General features: G+C 39.8%; 1 protein-coding gene across 1 annotated transcript in view; it reads right to left on the bottom strand.

Moving 5' to 3' along the window:
* LOC129732224 (protein Wnt-6) overlaps nucleotides 1–13,553 on the bottom strand; it is a 60,734-nt gene extending 47,181 nt beyond the window's left edge. Inside the window, exon 1 of the mRNA XM_055692874.1 lies at nucleotides 12,168–13,553. Within this exon, the coding sequence (XP_055548849.1) occupies nucleotides 12,168–12,229 (62 nt within the window). The 5' untranslated portion in view covers nucleotides 12,230–13,553. The remainder of the gene's footprint in view (nucleotides 1–12,167) is intronic.
* Between the last annotated feature and the right edge of the window lie 1,878 nt (nucleotides 13,554–15,431).

Below are 15,431 nucleotides of genomic sequence, written 5' to 3'. Positions count from 1 at the left end.
ATTTAATGAATCATAACTGGAAGCTCTGTTATCGGTTTTAGAGGACCAGTCAGTGGATCGCGATGGTATTCGAGGCCACAAGAAGTGCCGCCTGCGCTGCTCGTCTCATTCGGCCCGACCATTCTAGGTAATGCTGATGACGTCGAGTTAAAAGCTTTTTGCTGTTTTAGTTGATTTACTTCCCAGAGTTGACTCATTGGACACACTAGTCATTAGCTGTGGGAAAATAGTACGTCATGCTACCTGGTCAGTTCGAGTTTCTTGGACTCGTCAGTGAAACATCATCCCGCGGTGGTTATTATTTGTCGAAGGTAATTGTTCGCTGGTAGTAAAGACGCCAATTTGTTTTAATTAAATTCCTCGTTGAAACTAATAACTTTTTTTCACTGCTCAATATTTTGCTCACTTTTAAAATTATTGTGTGAACGATTAAGCAGTTCACTCACCAAGAACTCGTCATGCGATCCATCAATTCAAACCAAATAAAAAAATGCACCGACCACATCAAGGTGCGCCTGGAGGAATGCAGGAAGACATAAAAGATCAATATTTCACTTGACCACGCAAACATACTCTTTTTTTGCCCAGCCCTTACGGATGGGCCTCTAACGAGGCGGAAAACCGTCACACTTTCCTTTGACCGCCGCCGCCTGAATGTAATGTTTCACCAGAGCGCTGAAAAGGGACACTGTTGTCGTGATGTTTGCCTGGAAAGCCGAAGAAAACTAAAAGACAACAAGGAACGCACATCACCTATGGCTTTTGTGATGGCGAACCGATCGAACGTCACCGCGGCCTCCCCGGCACCCGGACTCCCGGGGAAGGAAAAATGCATCCGCAGATGCTTGCCTATTTGATCATGAAGCACTCTTCGAAAGTTTGTTTTTCCTCTTTCTCGCCCTCGAAAGTGCACCGAAACATCATCATCAAATATTTTAATGCTCAAGTGGACTCATCTTTCTCGTCCAACAAAACATGAGGTTTTGTTGAGGTGGGCACGGACATCGGAGGGATCAACACACGTAAATACCCGTAAGGGCAGGTATAACTTTTCAAATGAAATCACCGAAGCGAGTAATTTCGAGTAGTTGACCATATGCAAATATTAATCCACCATATGCAATTCGGATCATTGGAGACGGTGTGGAGCACACACTCGCTCTCACTCACGGACGTATGCTTTCAGGCGCTCACTCCAACTTGCTGCCCGAATGACGGTGTCGAAAGAATGCCATCCGCAGGTATTTTGCAACCGCTCCCGTCCACACCGTCCGTCATCAGCGGAGACGCTAGCCAAGATCTGTACTGGCACGAAGGGACACGCATTCCTCCGGGTCTCGGCAGTAATCTGATACATTAGCTCTTCAGTTACTGTTACTGATCGATACGTTGTCAGCCAGCAGCGCAAAGGCAGAACGGAACCGATACTCTTGAGAAACATGACATGCTTCGGAGCCTTTGAAGAGCCTACACAAACGGTCAACAGGACAGGATCGAAAGTCAATTATCGACCATGTCAGAAAGTTTACATAACAAGCCTCCCAAAGCTCGGGAGTTTTTTTTTTCACCAGCGAATTGTTAAGATTCTGCAACTAGAGTCATCAGCGGTGAATCGAAGAGAAATTGTTTATTGGCCTAGCGAAGGTTACGCAAAGTTTATCCGTACTTGCCATTGCCGATGCAGCACGCTGTGAACGATCTGGATTTACACGTTGAACCGCGGGGCCATGGACTTTAAATCATCCACATTGCCCCCGGCGCTTCTTGACTGTTGCCAGCTGGCTACCGATTCGCTGCGTTTGCACCGGGGTTAAGGTACAGTGCAACGTGGGTGCGGGTGGAGGCGGCAATGAAAATGGGGATTCCGAACCGATGCGTTTTCCCGCCAAATCATTCCACCACCGAACCGAAAGCCGAAGAAACTGATTTATTTCCCATTCGATGTATTTCTGTTTTCGCTTAATGAATGCGAAAAATGATATCGTATCGCGTACAAGGATCTCTCATTAAAGAGCGAATCGATCCGCACGGCACGGCTCAAATGGAAAAACGCTCCTCCTCCATAGTTGATGATAGCATATCGCTGCTCGCGGATAAGAACTACTTTCGGGTATTACATTATTATAAACACAAACACGTTGACTTCAATTGATTTATGTCGTAATTTTAACGGAATGTGTGAAGTCGCATGCCGTTGATTGGTTCGCGAAAGCAAACCGATTTGATAACCTCAATTATTGACACAAAACACATTTTAACTTTGAGTTCTTCATTGTGACGGATTTTATCAGCTAGCAGTGAGAAAAAGTAAGTGAAACGAATTAATAAGCGAATCGTTTGAAAAATTGTTTGAAGATTTTTTTTAAGTTTTTGCACTAAACTGTAAAAGTAGTTGAAAGTAGTTGTTCAAAGAATGACACAAATGGCCGGCTTCGAGCCATCACTTCGAATTTTCAAAGGCGCAAGACTCAGTAACAGATAATCTGTCACTTGTAAAGACGCTAAAACAGCGTTTTCACATGTTACTTAAAGTTACTGAAAATAGCATGAGACTGAAATAAGCATGAGACGTTTTAACGGGGAAAAATTTGAATGCCCATAAGTTTTATACAACTGTACCGGACGCAAAAATCCATGTGTCGTTAGATAGCTAAAATGTACAAGATTTGTATGATATGATAGTCATCACCGCCATTTTTTTTTCTATTACCGCAGACGTCAGAGAGATAGACAAAACGATTTTAACCAGCCAATTGGCTAATTTTGGGTTGGAAGCACCGTCAGTTGCAGAAACTTGGCAAAAAAATCACACAAGAGTACTTCTGCAGTGCGAATATTGTCATTAGGCGATAGACTACTGATGCGTACGATTTTTGTAGCACCCTATTAGTTGTACTGGAAAGTTCATTTGTGATGCCCTTTTGACGCGAAATCACATTGAAAAAATGCCTTGATGTTGGGTAAATTCCTGCATTTTATTGTTACAGAATAGCGCGTTGTTGTTACAGACATTACTTAGATTATTAACTTAGATGTTTCAATTGTTCCGTCTTTGAAAATGACAGAAATTAAAAAAAAACAATGCTCTTCCCTAAAATTGAACTTACTGAGAACATTTTATCAAACTTTTATTGAGATGTTTCACCTTGTTACGACCAAATAAGCTTAACTTACAACGCGATTTTCTGTAAATATTTTTAGGTGCTTAAGTTCTTGCTGTTTTTCATTAAAATTTTAAAAAGTGGGTACCTAGAAATCATTGAAAGTATTGTCCATCGCTAGCTATAACTTTCTTGTTCTGGTCACTGTTACAATTAAAGTGTTCGTCTTTTGAAGCCGTCCACTACTTAAGCTATTTTTCATTATCATGAGCAGAATATAATATAATAAGTTAGAATCGGATAGCGCAATATCCAGATGGTGGTTGAGGTAGGCTTTCTCATTTAACGACTTTAGCAGTACGAGGCTGAGCGTTGTCATGCATTAGGATCACTTTTTCGTGCCTCTGCTCGTATTGTGACCGTTTTTCGCGCATTGCTCGGATCGGTTTCAATCAGTTATAATAAATGACAGCCAAACTATTTTCTTTTTGAGATTCCTTCCTAGGTTTTTAAATCATTCCCAAAGCATGCAATCACCTGGAAATAGCTTGGCGAAGATATTAGAAGTTCTAATATCGAAGCAAACTGTTCTTGCTTTTGCCATAGATTCTAATCTGTACTAGGTATACAAACATGCTGATATATTGAAGGTAATACAGCGAGGCAGGCTTCAGTGGGCTGGACATGTAGCCAGGATGCCTGACGAGAGAGCCGCCAAAACTATGTTCAGTAGAGAACCAGGAAGAGGCCGTCGACTCCGTGGCAGGCCTCGCACGCGGTGAATGTGCGCGGTGGAAGAAGATGCACGATCTGCTGGTGTACGAGGAGACTGGAGAGCGGCTGCCCAAAACAGAAGAAGCTGGACACCTCTTATTCGTTCGGCCCTAGACCGGTTAACGGTCCGTTAGCCAACAAAGTAAAGTAAAGTAAGTCTAATCGAAACTTATGTGAAGTTCGACCAGCACGCACTGCTGCCGCCATCTATTGACTAATGACAAGAACTTAGTTGCGTAGTAATTAGTTATTAGTTGCGCAATTATTACGATTTTTTATTTCATTTCATCGTAATCACCGCAAGCTTTTCCGCTTTATTGTCGATTCTATTTTGATTCAATTCTAAATTTTGTCTACCGTTAGGGCCGTCCAGGTTCCACGAAAACAGGGATATTTTCTTTTATGAAGCCTCGCTCCCCCGTCCCCATTCGTGAACATCGACAGAACTCCATTCTGTCGTTTATTTAGTGATTGGGCATATGAAATGTAAGTAGTATATAACAATAATGAATTCAGAATGAGCCCAAAACCACCTAGACGAGAAAAGTCATAAATGAAAACTATCCCATTAAATTTAATATTTGTCGCATCTCTGTGCAACCCCGGCAGTGGAGATTCAGGCACATGAACAGCACAGTGAAAAGCTGTTTTCACACTGAAAATTTAACGGTCCACATTTTTTGGATGCCAGCATCCCAAAACGTTTATGTGTTGCCAAAATACGAAAGCTTTTCATTGAAGGAAGCCCCGGCTGATGTATCTACCACTGATACCCGCTGCCACTGCTCCTGCTGCTATCCGCTGCAACTGCTGCTGCTGCTGCTAAGTAAGGACTGTCGTAATCGCTGTCCAGAACTAATATGACTAGTTTAGGCCGAGGCAGGCTCTTATGTAGCCCAAATGGTACATTACCGATTTACTAGGCCTATAATTATGTCGACCGTGCTAGGAAAGTAAGCATTGAGCGACCAATCAGAGGTCGAATTTTGCGTTTTAACAAAGCTTAAGCGGATGCATAGGAGGAAATCCATTCAAAATTAATCGACTCATTAGCATTCATAATTGAACATAATTTTCCCTTTTTCCGTATTTAGATTTTTATTTTACACTCCTATGTAGCCGAACTTTCTGAGAGACGTAGTTGTACGTCAAAAAAAAAAATGGAATTCTAAGGCTTTAAAAAGTCGAGTTTCTTCAGGAATTAATTTTTTTGAGGTAACACGATATCTCGACGTTTCATATATTTCTAAGACATTTGGTATTAAATAAAATGTAGCACTCTGATCGCTTTGAGGCTCCCTTTTTCGAAACCCGAACGGGCTTAAATTTTGCAGCGGGACTTTTTTTCGAGAAGATGGAAACCCTTATTTCTGAATGAATGAAGATTTGAATGAAGTATTCCCGAGACTCGGAAATACCGGGAAAATCCATCCCGGGACGTCCCGGGAAGGACGCTCTAGTTCGATCCTATTCTAAGAAAAAAAAATTATAATTTTAGTCCAAAAAATGGAAATTACTTTTAAAACATATCTGAGACCACGGCTCACAAAAACCAAGCTAGTTCTTTAGAGTATAAACAGAAACAGCGATGACGTCATCACTATCGTTCCAGTAAACAGTGTAGTAGGCTCATGTGTATGCAACTGACAACACATGATAGATTTCGATTTTGCCTCAGGATTTTTGAAAATAAAAATGGTAGTGCAGTGTCCGCTGGTGTAATAGTTATGAGAATGACAGGATAGGAATATTGATCAATAAATGCATCAATTGTTCAACTTGCCGGAACATTGGAAGCATCATACGGTAAATACTATATTCTGGCAAGAAGGCTGCAGGATGATGACCTAGAGCACTTTTAGAGACGGATTATATGATAACCCAACCGCGTATCGAGCGTATGGAGTTCACGTATCGGTTGAGATTGTGTATTCTAGGTAATATTTTGTTTAACTGTTCATTTAAAAAAGCATGTAAAATCTTTTTTGTTTAATTGCCTCATTCATGCCGTTCTGATTGCTCCAAACAATGTATGAGAAGGGAATGACCGGAAAGATGCGCTCAACTAACGGCTACCATGCTAATTCATGTTGTGGATGCAGAGACCTCATAGCGTATTGAAGAAAAGAATTCCACAGTAGATGATTTAGAGTTAGATTATATCTTCAGTTTGACTGAGTTAGAGAAAGATGCTATAGAATAAATAGGAGGATACCTTCTCAGAAAATTACTCAGAAAGAAACTTTAACATAATCAATCATTAACATTATCAACATATTACTAGTAAAAATAAAAATAAAATTATTAAATCCAGAATTTCACCAGAATCCAGAGTATCGATAGTAAGATCTGACCATACATGAATGTTGATGACAATTTATTGTCCTGTCAACAACTTTATGTTGTAGTATAATGAGTTGAGATAATATTTCAACTCATCATACTTGGAGGTATCGCATAATGAATTTTGATTGAATCCTGAAATTGGTCACTTCCTGGAGGGAATTCTGACCGGATGTAGCCAATGTGGCTCTGGAAACTTGGTTCGGCTATCATTAAATTAAGATGTTCGCATGAGGTTTATAGAAGCTTATAATGAAACAGATGCACATAAATTGGTTATTGATACTATAATGAAATGAACATTTATTTATTACTCAGATAGTGCAATGAACGTTACGGTTTGTAACACTCCAATCATCTGCGTATTTGACATCGCATAACAATACATATTACATTGAATATAATCATTATTCAAGCACATGGTATTTGTTATAAATACCATGAAATAATGTATAATGTGTATAATATAATGTGTATAATATAAAATTTTCTTCGCAGTAGCTGAATTGTTTATTTCAACGATTCGTCGACGACGAAAGACGTCACTAAAAACAATAGTTTCGGAGTAGCTAGCCCTGTTTTTGTAAGCCGTGGCTGAAACCAAAACCGAAAATAATAAACAAAGTAATAAAATTAGTTTCAAATTGAAAAAAAAAAGTGGAAGAGGTTGTTCATAAGAAACGACCGCAAGGTTAACGTAGAATTACGGCAGCCTGTGTCATACGAAAGCGCGTCGTTTCATGTGGGGAATATCAACAACGAAAAATGACGCGCGTCTAAGCATAACCCGAACTGTTTCGCTGTGCTGCTTCCATTTACTTCCACATCGGCCTCAGGGAAGTATCGACTGCATGTGCATCTACCGCTGAGGCTGTCACTGTACTGCTATTGGTACCAAAAGCTATTAACTCTTCAAATAAGTGTTTTATTTGTTCTCAAAAGAACAATTGTTCAATTCAAAATCGGATTTACGCAATCGCATCTCTGTAATATTACCGACAGTAATATTCTTCTGAACAAAATGATACAACTTTCCCATTAGGCCTCTGCCATAATAGACGCGAAAAGCGCTATTAGGTTAATGTACAGCCATCAGTAGAGCGCTTGCTGCTTCCCGCTACCACACTGAAACAGCATTTCAGTGAAGGAAGTGTCGTTGCATCAGCTGACCCTGCTACTATCGATGCTGATATACCCGCTGCAACAGCTACGCTACGCATAGCCATGCTACAGTTGTGGCCGCTATACGCTGGCCCAACTGCTGAGCAACTGCAACGCTATTCGTAGCCATGCCACAGTTGTGGCCGCCATTGGTATCCGCTGTACCTGCATCTGCTGGCCCTGCTGCTATCGATGGTGAGATCCGCTGAAACTGCGACGCTTATCCACAGCCATGCCACAGTTGTGGCCGCTATCCGCTATCGATGGTACTCACTGCTCGCTCCCGCTGCTGCTAAGGGAGGACTGCTGTCGTCACTGTTCAGAACTATTATGAGCGGCTTCGACTAAAACAGGCTCTTATATAGAGATGAAAATAGGAATGAATTATTTTGCGCACGTGGTGGAATGATATAACTTGAAAAATATGTGTGACTTCATTCTGGCTCAGAGCGATCATTTGATAAGCTCCACCTCCTTTTTCAGTTTCTAAAGTTTTTCCTCAGTTTCGTAGCACGTATGTACAAAAATGATTTCTTGTGGACATTCTGTCGAGCCGGACCGATAGTACTCTCATTGAAGCAACACAATAACACGTTTTGTGTCGTGTTGCGCAGCTTGATTGAAGAAAATGTTCCCGTTCCCGTGTCGCATGGAAGCAGATTATTGCGTGTTTGATATTGCCGATGGTAGACATGAGCTGCTGTGATGTTAAATTTTAACCGTCTTCTACAAGACGTTACACCCTTATTAATGAAGAGTTGTGAATTTTCTAAAATAGACTCATCATCGTGAGCAGAACGTGCTGACTGCTGTACATTTGCAGCAGCATTAAACCTCAGTTGCAGTTTATTGATAACCATTCAATATGCTCTTCGAAATACATTTAGTAGCTTTGAAAAAGGCCGATTGCTGCAATTGCAATTTTCATTCAGTTATTGCATAAATGCTTCATAGTCAGATAGCGTGCAATATCCGCTCTGACATAATAATTGTTTCGAATGTTGTGGAATGATATAACTTGGAAAATATGTGTGACTTAATCATTTCCAGTCATACCATACTACAACGTTCGAAAAAAAAATACATCTCTTCATTCTGGCTCAGAGCGATCCTTTGATAAGCTCCACCTCTTTTTTCAGTTTCTAAAGTTTTTCTTCAGTTTCGTAGCACGTTTGTACAAAAACGATTTCTTGTGGACATTCTGTCGAGCCGGACCGATAGCACTCTCATTGAAGCAACAAAATAACATGTTTTGTGTCGTGTTGCGCAGCTTGGTTGAAAAAAATGTTCCCGTCCCAGTGTCGCATGAAAGCAGATCATTGCGTGTTTGACATTGCCGATGGTAGACATGAGTATAAAGGTCAAAATTCTGCTGAGGTATCAAAATATAACCGTTTTAATTTAAGACGCAAGAGCGTAAGTGCTGCATTTCTGTTATCTGCTGCCATCCAGCACGAGAACAAGTATAAATTATAACCGGTCCTTCTCAGGGCCACCAACACGTTCTTGAGGCAATGTTGAATTTTTCCTCGCTTGCAAATGCTAAATTCGCGGTTTTCCGTCTGTTACACATGATGAAAAATTTCAACTACTTCAATCACATAGTTGAAGAGCACCAAAAGGTGCTATTATATTTCACAACAGTAACAACACCGGCAAGTTTGTTCAATTATCATCATTCCGGATAACCATTCGCCGATGATTCTAGATCTCCCGTTTTCTCTAGTAGAATTGCCTGCCATTTCCAATAATTCTGCAGCTACCGGAAACACTATAACAGCCGCCAGATAGTCAGGTGCTTAAGTATCAACGCGTTTAGCGCGATCAGCCAGAAATTGAAACCCGGCTTTTCTTTCTTCTTCACGATCAGCAACCAACGTCCGTGTGGTATCGGCACAATCATGGAATTATACATAAAACACAAAGCGCGCATTCTTAGTCAACTAGGTATATTCTGTCGACCTTGTTAGGGAAAGAAGCATTGTGCGACCAATCAGAGGTCGACATTTGCGTTTCGACAAGGCTTGACAATTTTCAATAGTACAATCGTTCGAACAATCAGATTACAACTTTCTGCATTTGGACGGGTGCTTGGTTGATTTTCCAATCGATTACTGCAAAAATAACGAAAATCGGCTGGAAACTGACTGAGCTTAAAATGGTTGAAAATGGACAATTTTTGTGACGCTCTCGATGTTTTTGGTTTTTGAAATTGGATCCCTGTAATGAAATTGGTCTCCTGTATATGTTGCCGTAAGACGTAATTCTACGTCAAAACAAAAACATTTGAAGCAGCGGAGAAACTTTCGAACCTAACAAAAAAAAATCGTTTAAAAAATTGATCTGAAATAAGTATCTAATGATTTGAAAAAGTAATTAAAACCAGAATAAATACCAGACTCTAAGAAAGTCCTACAGTAAGTCCTTTTGATTTGTCCTTCGTATTTGCTTTCGACTAGAGAAAGACGTTTTGACTCAAACAATATTTTACAAAAGCACGTATCAGTTTTAGCTGGTAAAAAAAGATGTCGTTTTCTAGTAACTTGAAAAATATATACACTGAAAATATCACTATTTTTTAATAGTGAATACATATAATAGTGATTACATATAAGAATAAATTTATGAAAGTTTCAAATATTTTTTTTTATTGCAAATTGTATATTTTAACTACGAAAAACGAGTTTTTACGAATTTCAAATATAAAATACTCATACGTCATATTCGTTTTAGCGATTTAGCTACACTCCAACTATACTTTTTACACTGTAACTGTTTTTTTTTACTTTCTGGACTACACTTTTTCTACCCCGGACAACATTCGAAAGAGATGGGGTGTAGTTTGAAATACACACGAATGTGTCAAAATTGATTTGTTTTGGTTATCGTTCCACATTATTTCCAGCAGATTTGCGAGATAGAAATATGAAATTGAAACGAAACAAAATGACGATTGCGATAAAGACCAAAACAAAACAAATTGAAAGCTACCTATATATTATAACGCATACCAATGCAACTACCCTGAGAGTGTTTTTTTTTTCAAGCTGCAAAGTATAGTCCGAGAACTGTGTAGTACTGTCGAAGAAGAACGAATTCGACATTGATGAACACAACCCTAAATTAAACCGTGAAGTATGATTTCTTTTAACGGTCACTATTCGAAATTTGAAATCAGTCATCAGGTTATTAAGTCCACTTAGACCAACAAACGGTCATCAGTTGTCTTAGTAGAATCAGGCCATATGATGTTAAAGGACTTAAGCATGGGTTTTTAATTTGCTGTCAGAGAATCCGCCAATTATCGCCGGAATAATGAGCTAAATACCTTGTTTCTCACGGGAAAAATTATTATCGATTTCCGAAACTTTGGTGGACCACTAGAACTAGAAAAAAAAGGGAGATTATAGCTTTTTGACCATTCCTGCGAATTTTGGTGCCAATAGTCCATAAGCCTACGTAGAAGCGACGAACCTGGCGAGTGATCAATCTGCAGTGCACTTTCTAGCATTCTTGCATAAACTAGGCGCACCAAAATTCACAGGAATGGACAAAAGGCCAAAATCTTTTTAGGGTATTTATTTTGAGTTTTAGGGCATTTTTTCGTTTTTGTCGACTAGTGTAATTAAAGGAAATGATGTCATAATGTAATGATCGAGTTTAACTGTCTTAATATGACAATAAACATCTCAAACTAGTATTAAACTACCGAACAAAAAAAATTGGGCTATCACAAAAAGTTGTAGATGACAGATGTTATCTAACCTAATGTGCGATTTCTGGTGCTTGGTAATACAATTTAATTTATTGTGAATTATAAAAGAATCGCTTAATCATAGTTCAACAAAGTTTCTCGAGTGTTTGTTAGATTATAACACACTTCAAATTCTCACTTCCCCTGTCGTATTCAGTTAAAAAGGTTTGAGAGGGTTCAATTAAAAGTCAATAGCTCAATCATGCTATGGATTAAAATAGAGCTCGAACCAAATAATAAATCATCTAATCTGACTGCTATGACTTCACTGCATCAAAAACTGGTGATAATTAATTTAGAACACATGTTTATATACAATTTATGTTTGGTTGATTTAACCGCGCAAAGTCTTACGAAACATTGAAGACTACTAACTTGTATTTTATGATTATTTAGCTGATTAATTGATTCTTTTCGATTTTGATATTTATTTCTAGTAAAATGTTTGTCTATAATAATGTTAATTCTGGTTTTATGTTACCAACGACTAAGTGACAATTTTCAATTGATTTTGTCCTTGTTTCTTTGCGTTGAATCTGTAAAATTTGTTAAACTTTGTTATGTTAGATGTTGAAGTGAAATTACTACAGAAATATATCAGAATATAGCAAGGTTTGTTCAATTCTATCATAAGTTTATAATAAGTTGAGAAAAGTTATAGGCCAGATCGGGAGGAAACTGCCTATTGCCTGCAAATTGAACAAGCAATATTTGGCTTCAGCTTTCTTTTATACATACTCATACACTCATACTCATACATACACACTCAAACACGCACACATAAACACATTGTGTCCTTCACACACAAACATAGAGACAGTCTTCAATTCGTCGATCTGAGTTGATAAGTAGGTCATAAAGAAAGAAAGAGGGTATATTTTAGAAAATGATAGAATTCCAGTAAATTTTACGATTAAGATAAATTTTTCAAAATACTGTTTCTTTCTCCTTAACCCGAACGAAACCCCGCAGCCAAGCCCCACTGGGCCCTCATTTCAACCCCCGTCTCGCATCCGACATTTTAGCGTACTTACCACCATGATCCGGTGATGGGCATAATTAATATCAAATAAATTGCAATCAGCACAAAACGCATGTTGCTACACTGTAGTGCTGCCGAGTTCCGATGGCTATGACGATGGTTACGAATTCGTTACTGCTGCTGCTGCTGCTTGTTGTATGTCACAGACGACGGTGGCGACCCAGGTTGCGTGCTACCTTTACCGCGTATAGAGACACACACACCACCTATACTTGCAGTTCCCGGAGCAGAGCCAATATCACAGCCTATAAAAAGCGATTATGTTGACTTCCCCGCTCACTAGCACACGTCGCTTCGCGGCATCCCAGTTCCAAGGCTCGATTGAGCCACCGGCAAGCAACCGCCCAGCAGCACTGTTTTCTGCTAGTTACTTTCACGTGACCAGCCACAATGAATTCACTTGAACATCTGAAATTGGCACCGCACTTTTCCTTTTTATTGATTTCATTGAATTTTAATTAAGTCGTGATCCACTTGGAGTTTTTGTTGTTGTTGTTGTTGTTTAGTTTCTTACTGAGTTTAAAAGCGTCACTTGCATAAGTAATCAATTACGAAGGGTGCTGAATTTCCAGACTAGCGTGTGGAACCTTTTCCCTCGAAACTCGAACCCTGAGGCGGTTATCACACGAACTACTTTTGATGGCAGCAGTGATGGTGCACTTTTGGGTACAGCATTGATTGAAGCTGCTGAGTGCAAGGAAAAACCATACTTTTGCCGTTGCAGGCTTTAATTATGATTGCAGCCCACCACCAATCGCTCTGTGTCAATGAATAATTATTCACTTTGGAAGTCATTTTCGGTGAAAAGGAAGACATTAATTTCTGAACCTTCTTCGGAGGCCAGGGGGGACAACCGTGCGTGTAAACCAAGCCGGAGGAGTTTCCCCGGCTCCGGCTGTGCTCAGATTACCACTTGTAGACCACCATTTGCGCGAGCGAAAGGACCACCTCGGTGGTGTGCAGTTTGTTTCACTTGACCTCGAATCGACGGACGAACTTTTGGGGCGGAAAAACTTTCACGCGGCGTTCTGCCACAACACACCACAAACACTCTGCAGAGGCATAATCGTTACCGAGCTATATCGCGTAGTACATTTGGCCGGTTCAAGCACACTTCCCGAACTAAATACTAATTATCTTTCGGATTTTATCTGACTGCGGTTTATTTTCATTCGACGCGCGGTGGAGTAAAATCAGCGCTCTCAGCAGCAGCCAGCGCCAGGAAACACACACACAGACTCGTTCTCTATCTCCACGAGAACCCACCAGCAAACTAAATGTGGATGTGGTACAACAAACCCGGGTCAGGCTGGAGGATGTTGCTTCCTTCTAGAGTTTCGCTTCACATCCGACGGCATTAACGTTCGGCAGCCAGCAAATTTCCAGCGACGGCGGCGGCGGCGGCAGATCTTCAAACACTGGCTAGTGGCTCTCGGCTGCAGCGGCAAACAGCAAACAGTTCTTCGCGCATCTGCGCCACTAGCAACATTACCGAGCTGCTCCCTTATTTTCGGGTCCGTGTTGTATTATTCGGGCCGGCTCCGTTTCTGCGCCGGTTTTAAGCCACAGGGCCGCGCGCGCCATGCTGACGGACATCCCCCGCAAACGATGATAGCACATGCGAATGCACGAATGGCGAACTGGGTTTTTTTTGGCAAAGTAATTTTTTTTCTTCGCCTTTACATATATTTTATTTGCACGAAGCACTGAGGCGTAAATCATTCGGAGGCTTGGTAAAGTGCGCACGTAAATCGCAGCAGAGTTGCTGCCGCGGATGGTACCGTGCGATGGGGCGAGTTAGGTTCTAGGCAAACGGGAATAGGTTAATGATATGCATTGTTTATGTCGATTGCTTCGATTTGAAATAGTTTATGACTGTTATGTTATACAAAATTTTCGAATCTAATTGCATTTTGATTGAGCTTCGTTTTTATACATGAAGGTACAGTCCCGAAATAGGGTAGCTAGAAAAAATGGCTTCATTGGATTTATTTAATTTAAAAAAATCAAAACTTTTGAACAGTTAATCCGTTTTTTATGGATTCTAACCAAATTAGAGGTGGTTATTTCTAGTTCAGTGATAAAATACCAAGGAACCAAATATGCTTACTTTTAAATGCAAAAACTTATAAACTGAATTTACTTCAATGCAAATAAAAACTTCATTTTAAAAGTTTCTCCGTATGTAGAGCAAAATATGCCCTTCAAAATGGGGCCAAAAGATATTTTTATATTTGCCCTGAAAATAATGACAAACAAATAAAAAGGGTAGGCGGTGGCCTGAAAGTCTTTCGAAGACAGTTTTGATGAGAAAATTGAAATGCCAAATTTAAAGCCAAAGAGTTTTTTTTTGAAGAACGAAAAACCATTCTTCACAAAGTTGATTAAAATTAACGTGACTGCAATACTGTAGGACAAATTTCTATATATTATGATAAGAGAGTAAAATTTCTGACTCCATCAAAAATGTTGGTCACCCTTATTTTTGGTATATAAGCGTTTCATTATATGTAACAACTTTTTAGAAAATAAATTTGCTTTAGAATATCGAGCTCTAGATCAAAAATTTACCTTGAAACTCGGTTTTCTGGACAATTGTGGAATGATGAACAATTAATAGATCAGGGATAAAAAAATGAATAGCGGTAAGCGATAAGGGACAATGGATAATTGAGTAGGGATAAAAGAGAATGAATAATGGATAATGGATGATGGGTGGAAGGAATATGGGATAAAAAAATTGGGATGATAGATAAGAGATAAGGGATAAGGTTATAGGGTGACATCCATAAATTACGTAACACAAAAAACCCGATTTTTGGACCCCCACTCCCCATATGTAACAAAACGTAACGCCAACTTCTACCCCCTCATAAAAATTACGTTACGCTGCAGAAGGATTTCCTTGATAAAAATGCTCGTTTCTGGAGAGTCTCTCCAGAGATTTTTCGTTACGTAACGCTGAACTTACCTGCCCCCCCACCCCTGTGTAACAAATCCCTCCCCCCTATGAGCGTTACGTAATTTATAGATAGCGCTTAAGGATAAGGGATAAGTGCAGAAGGATTAGGGATAAGCAATAACGGTTAAGGGATAAGGGATAAGCGATAAGCGAGAGGAGATAGAAGAGAAAAGAAAGAAGAGAGAATGGAGAGATAAGAGAGAAGAGAGAAAGGAGAAGGGGGAGGAGAGAAAAAAGAAGAGAAAAGAGAGAAGGAAGAAGAGCAAAGAGAAAAGCGAAATAGAAATACAAGAG

Source organism: Wyeomyia smithii, chromosome 3 (assembly GCF_029784165.1).
Source record: "Wyeomyia smithii strain HCP4-BCI-WySm-NY-G18 chromosome 3, ASM2978416v1, whole genome shotgun sequence".
NCBI lineage: Eukaryota > Metazoa > Arthropoda > Insecta > Diptera > Culicidae > Wyeomyia > Wyeomyia smithii.
The sequence above is the reverse complement of the archived record's forward strand: the minus strand, read 5'-3'. Positions and strand labels throughout refer to the sequence as shown.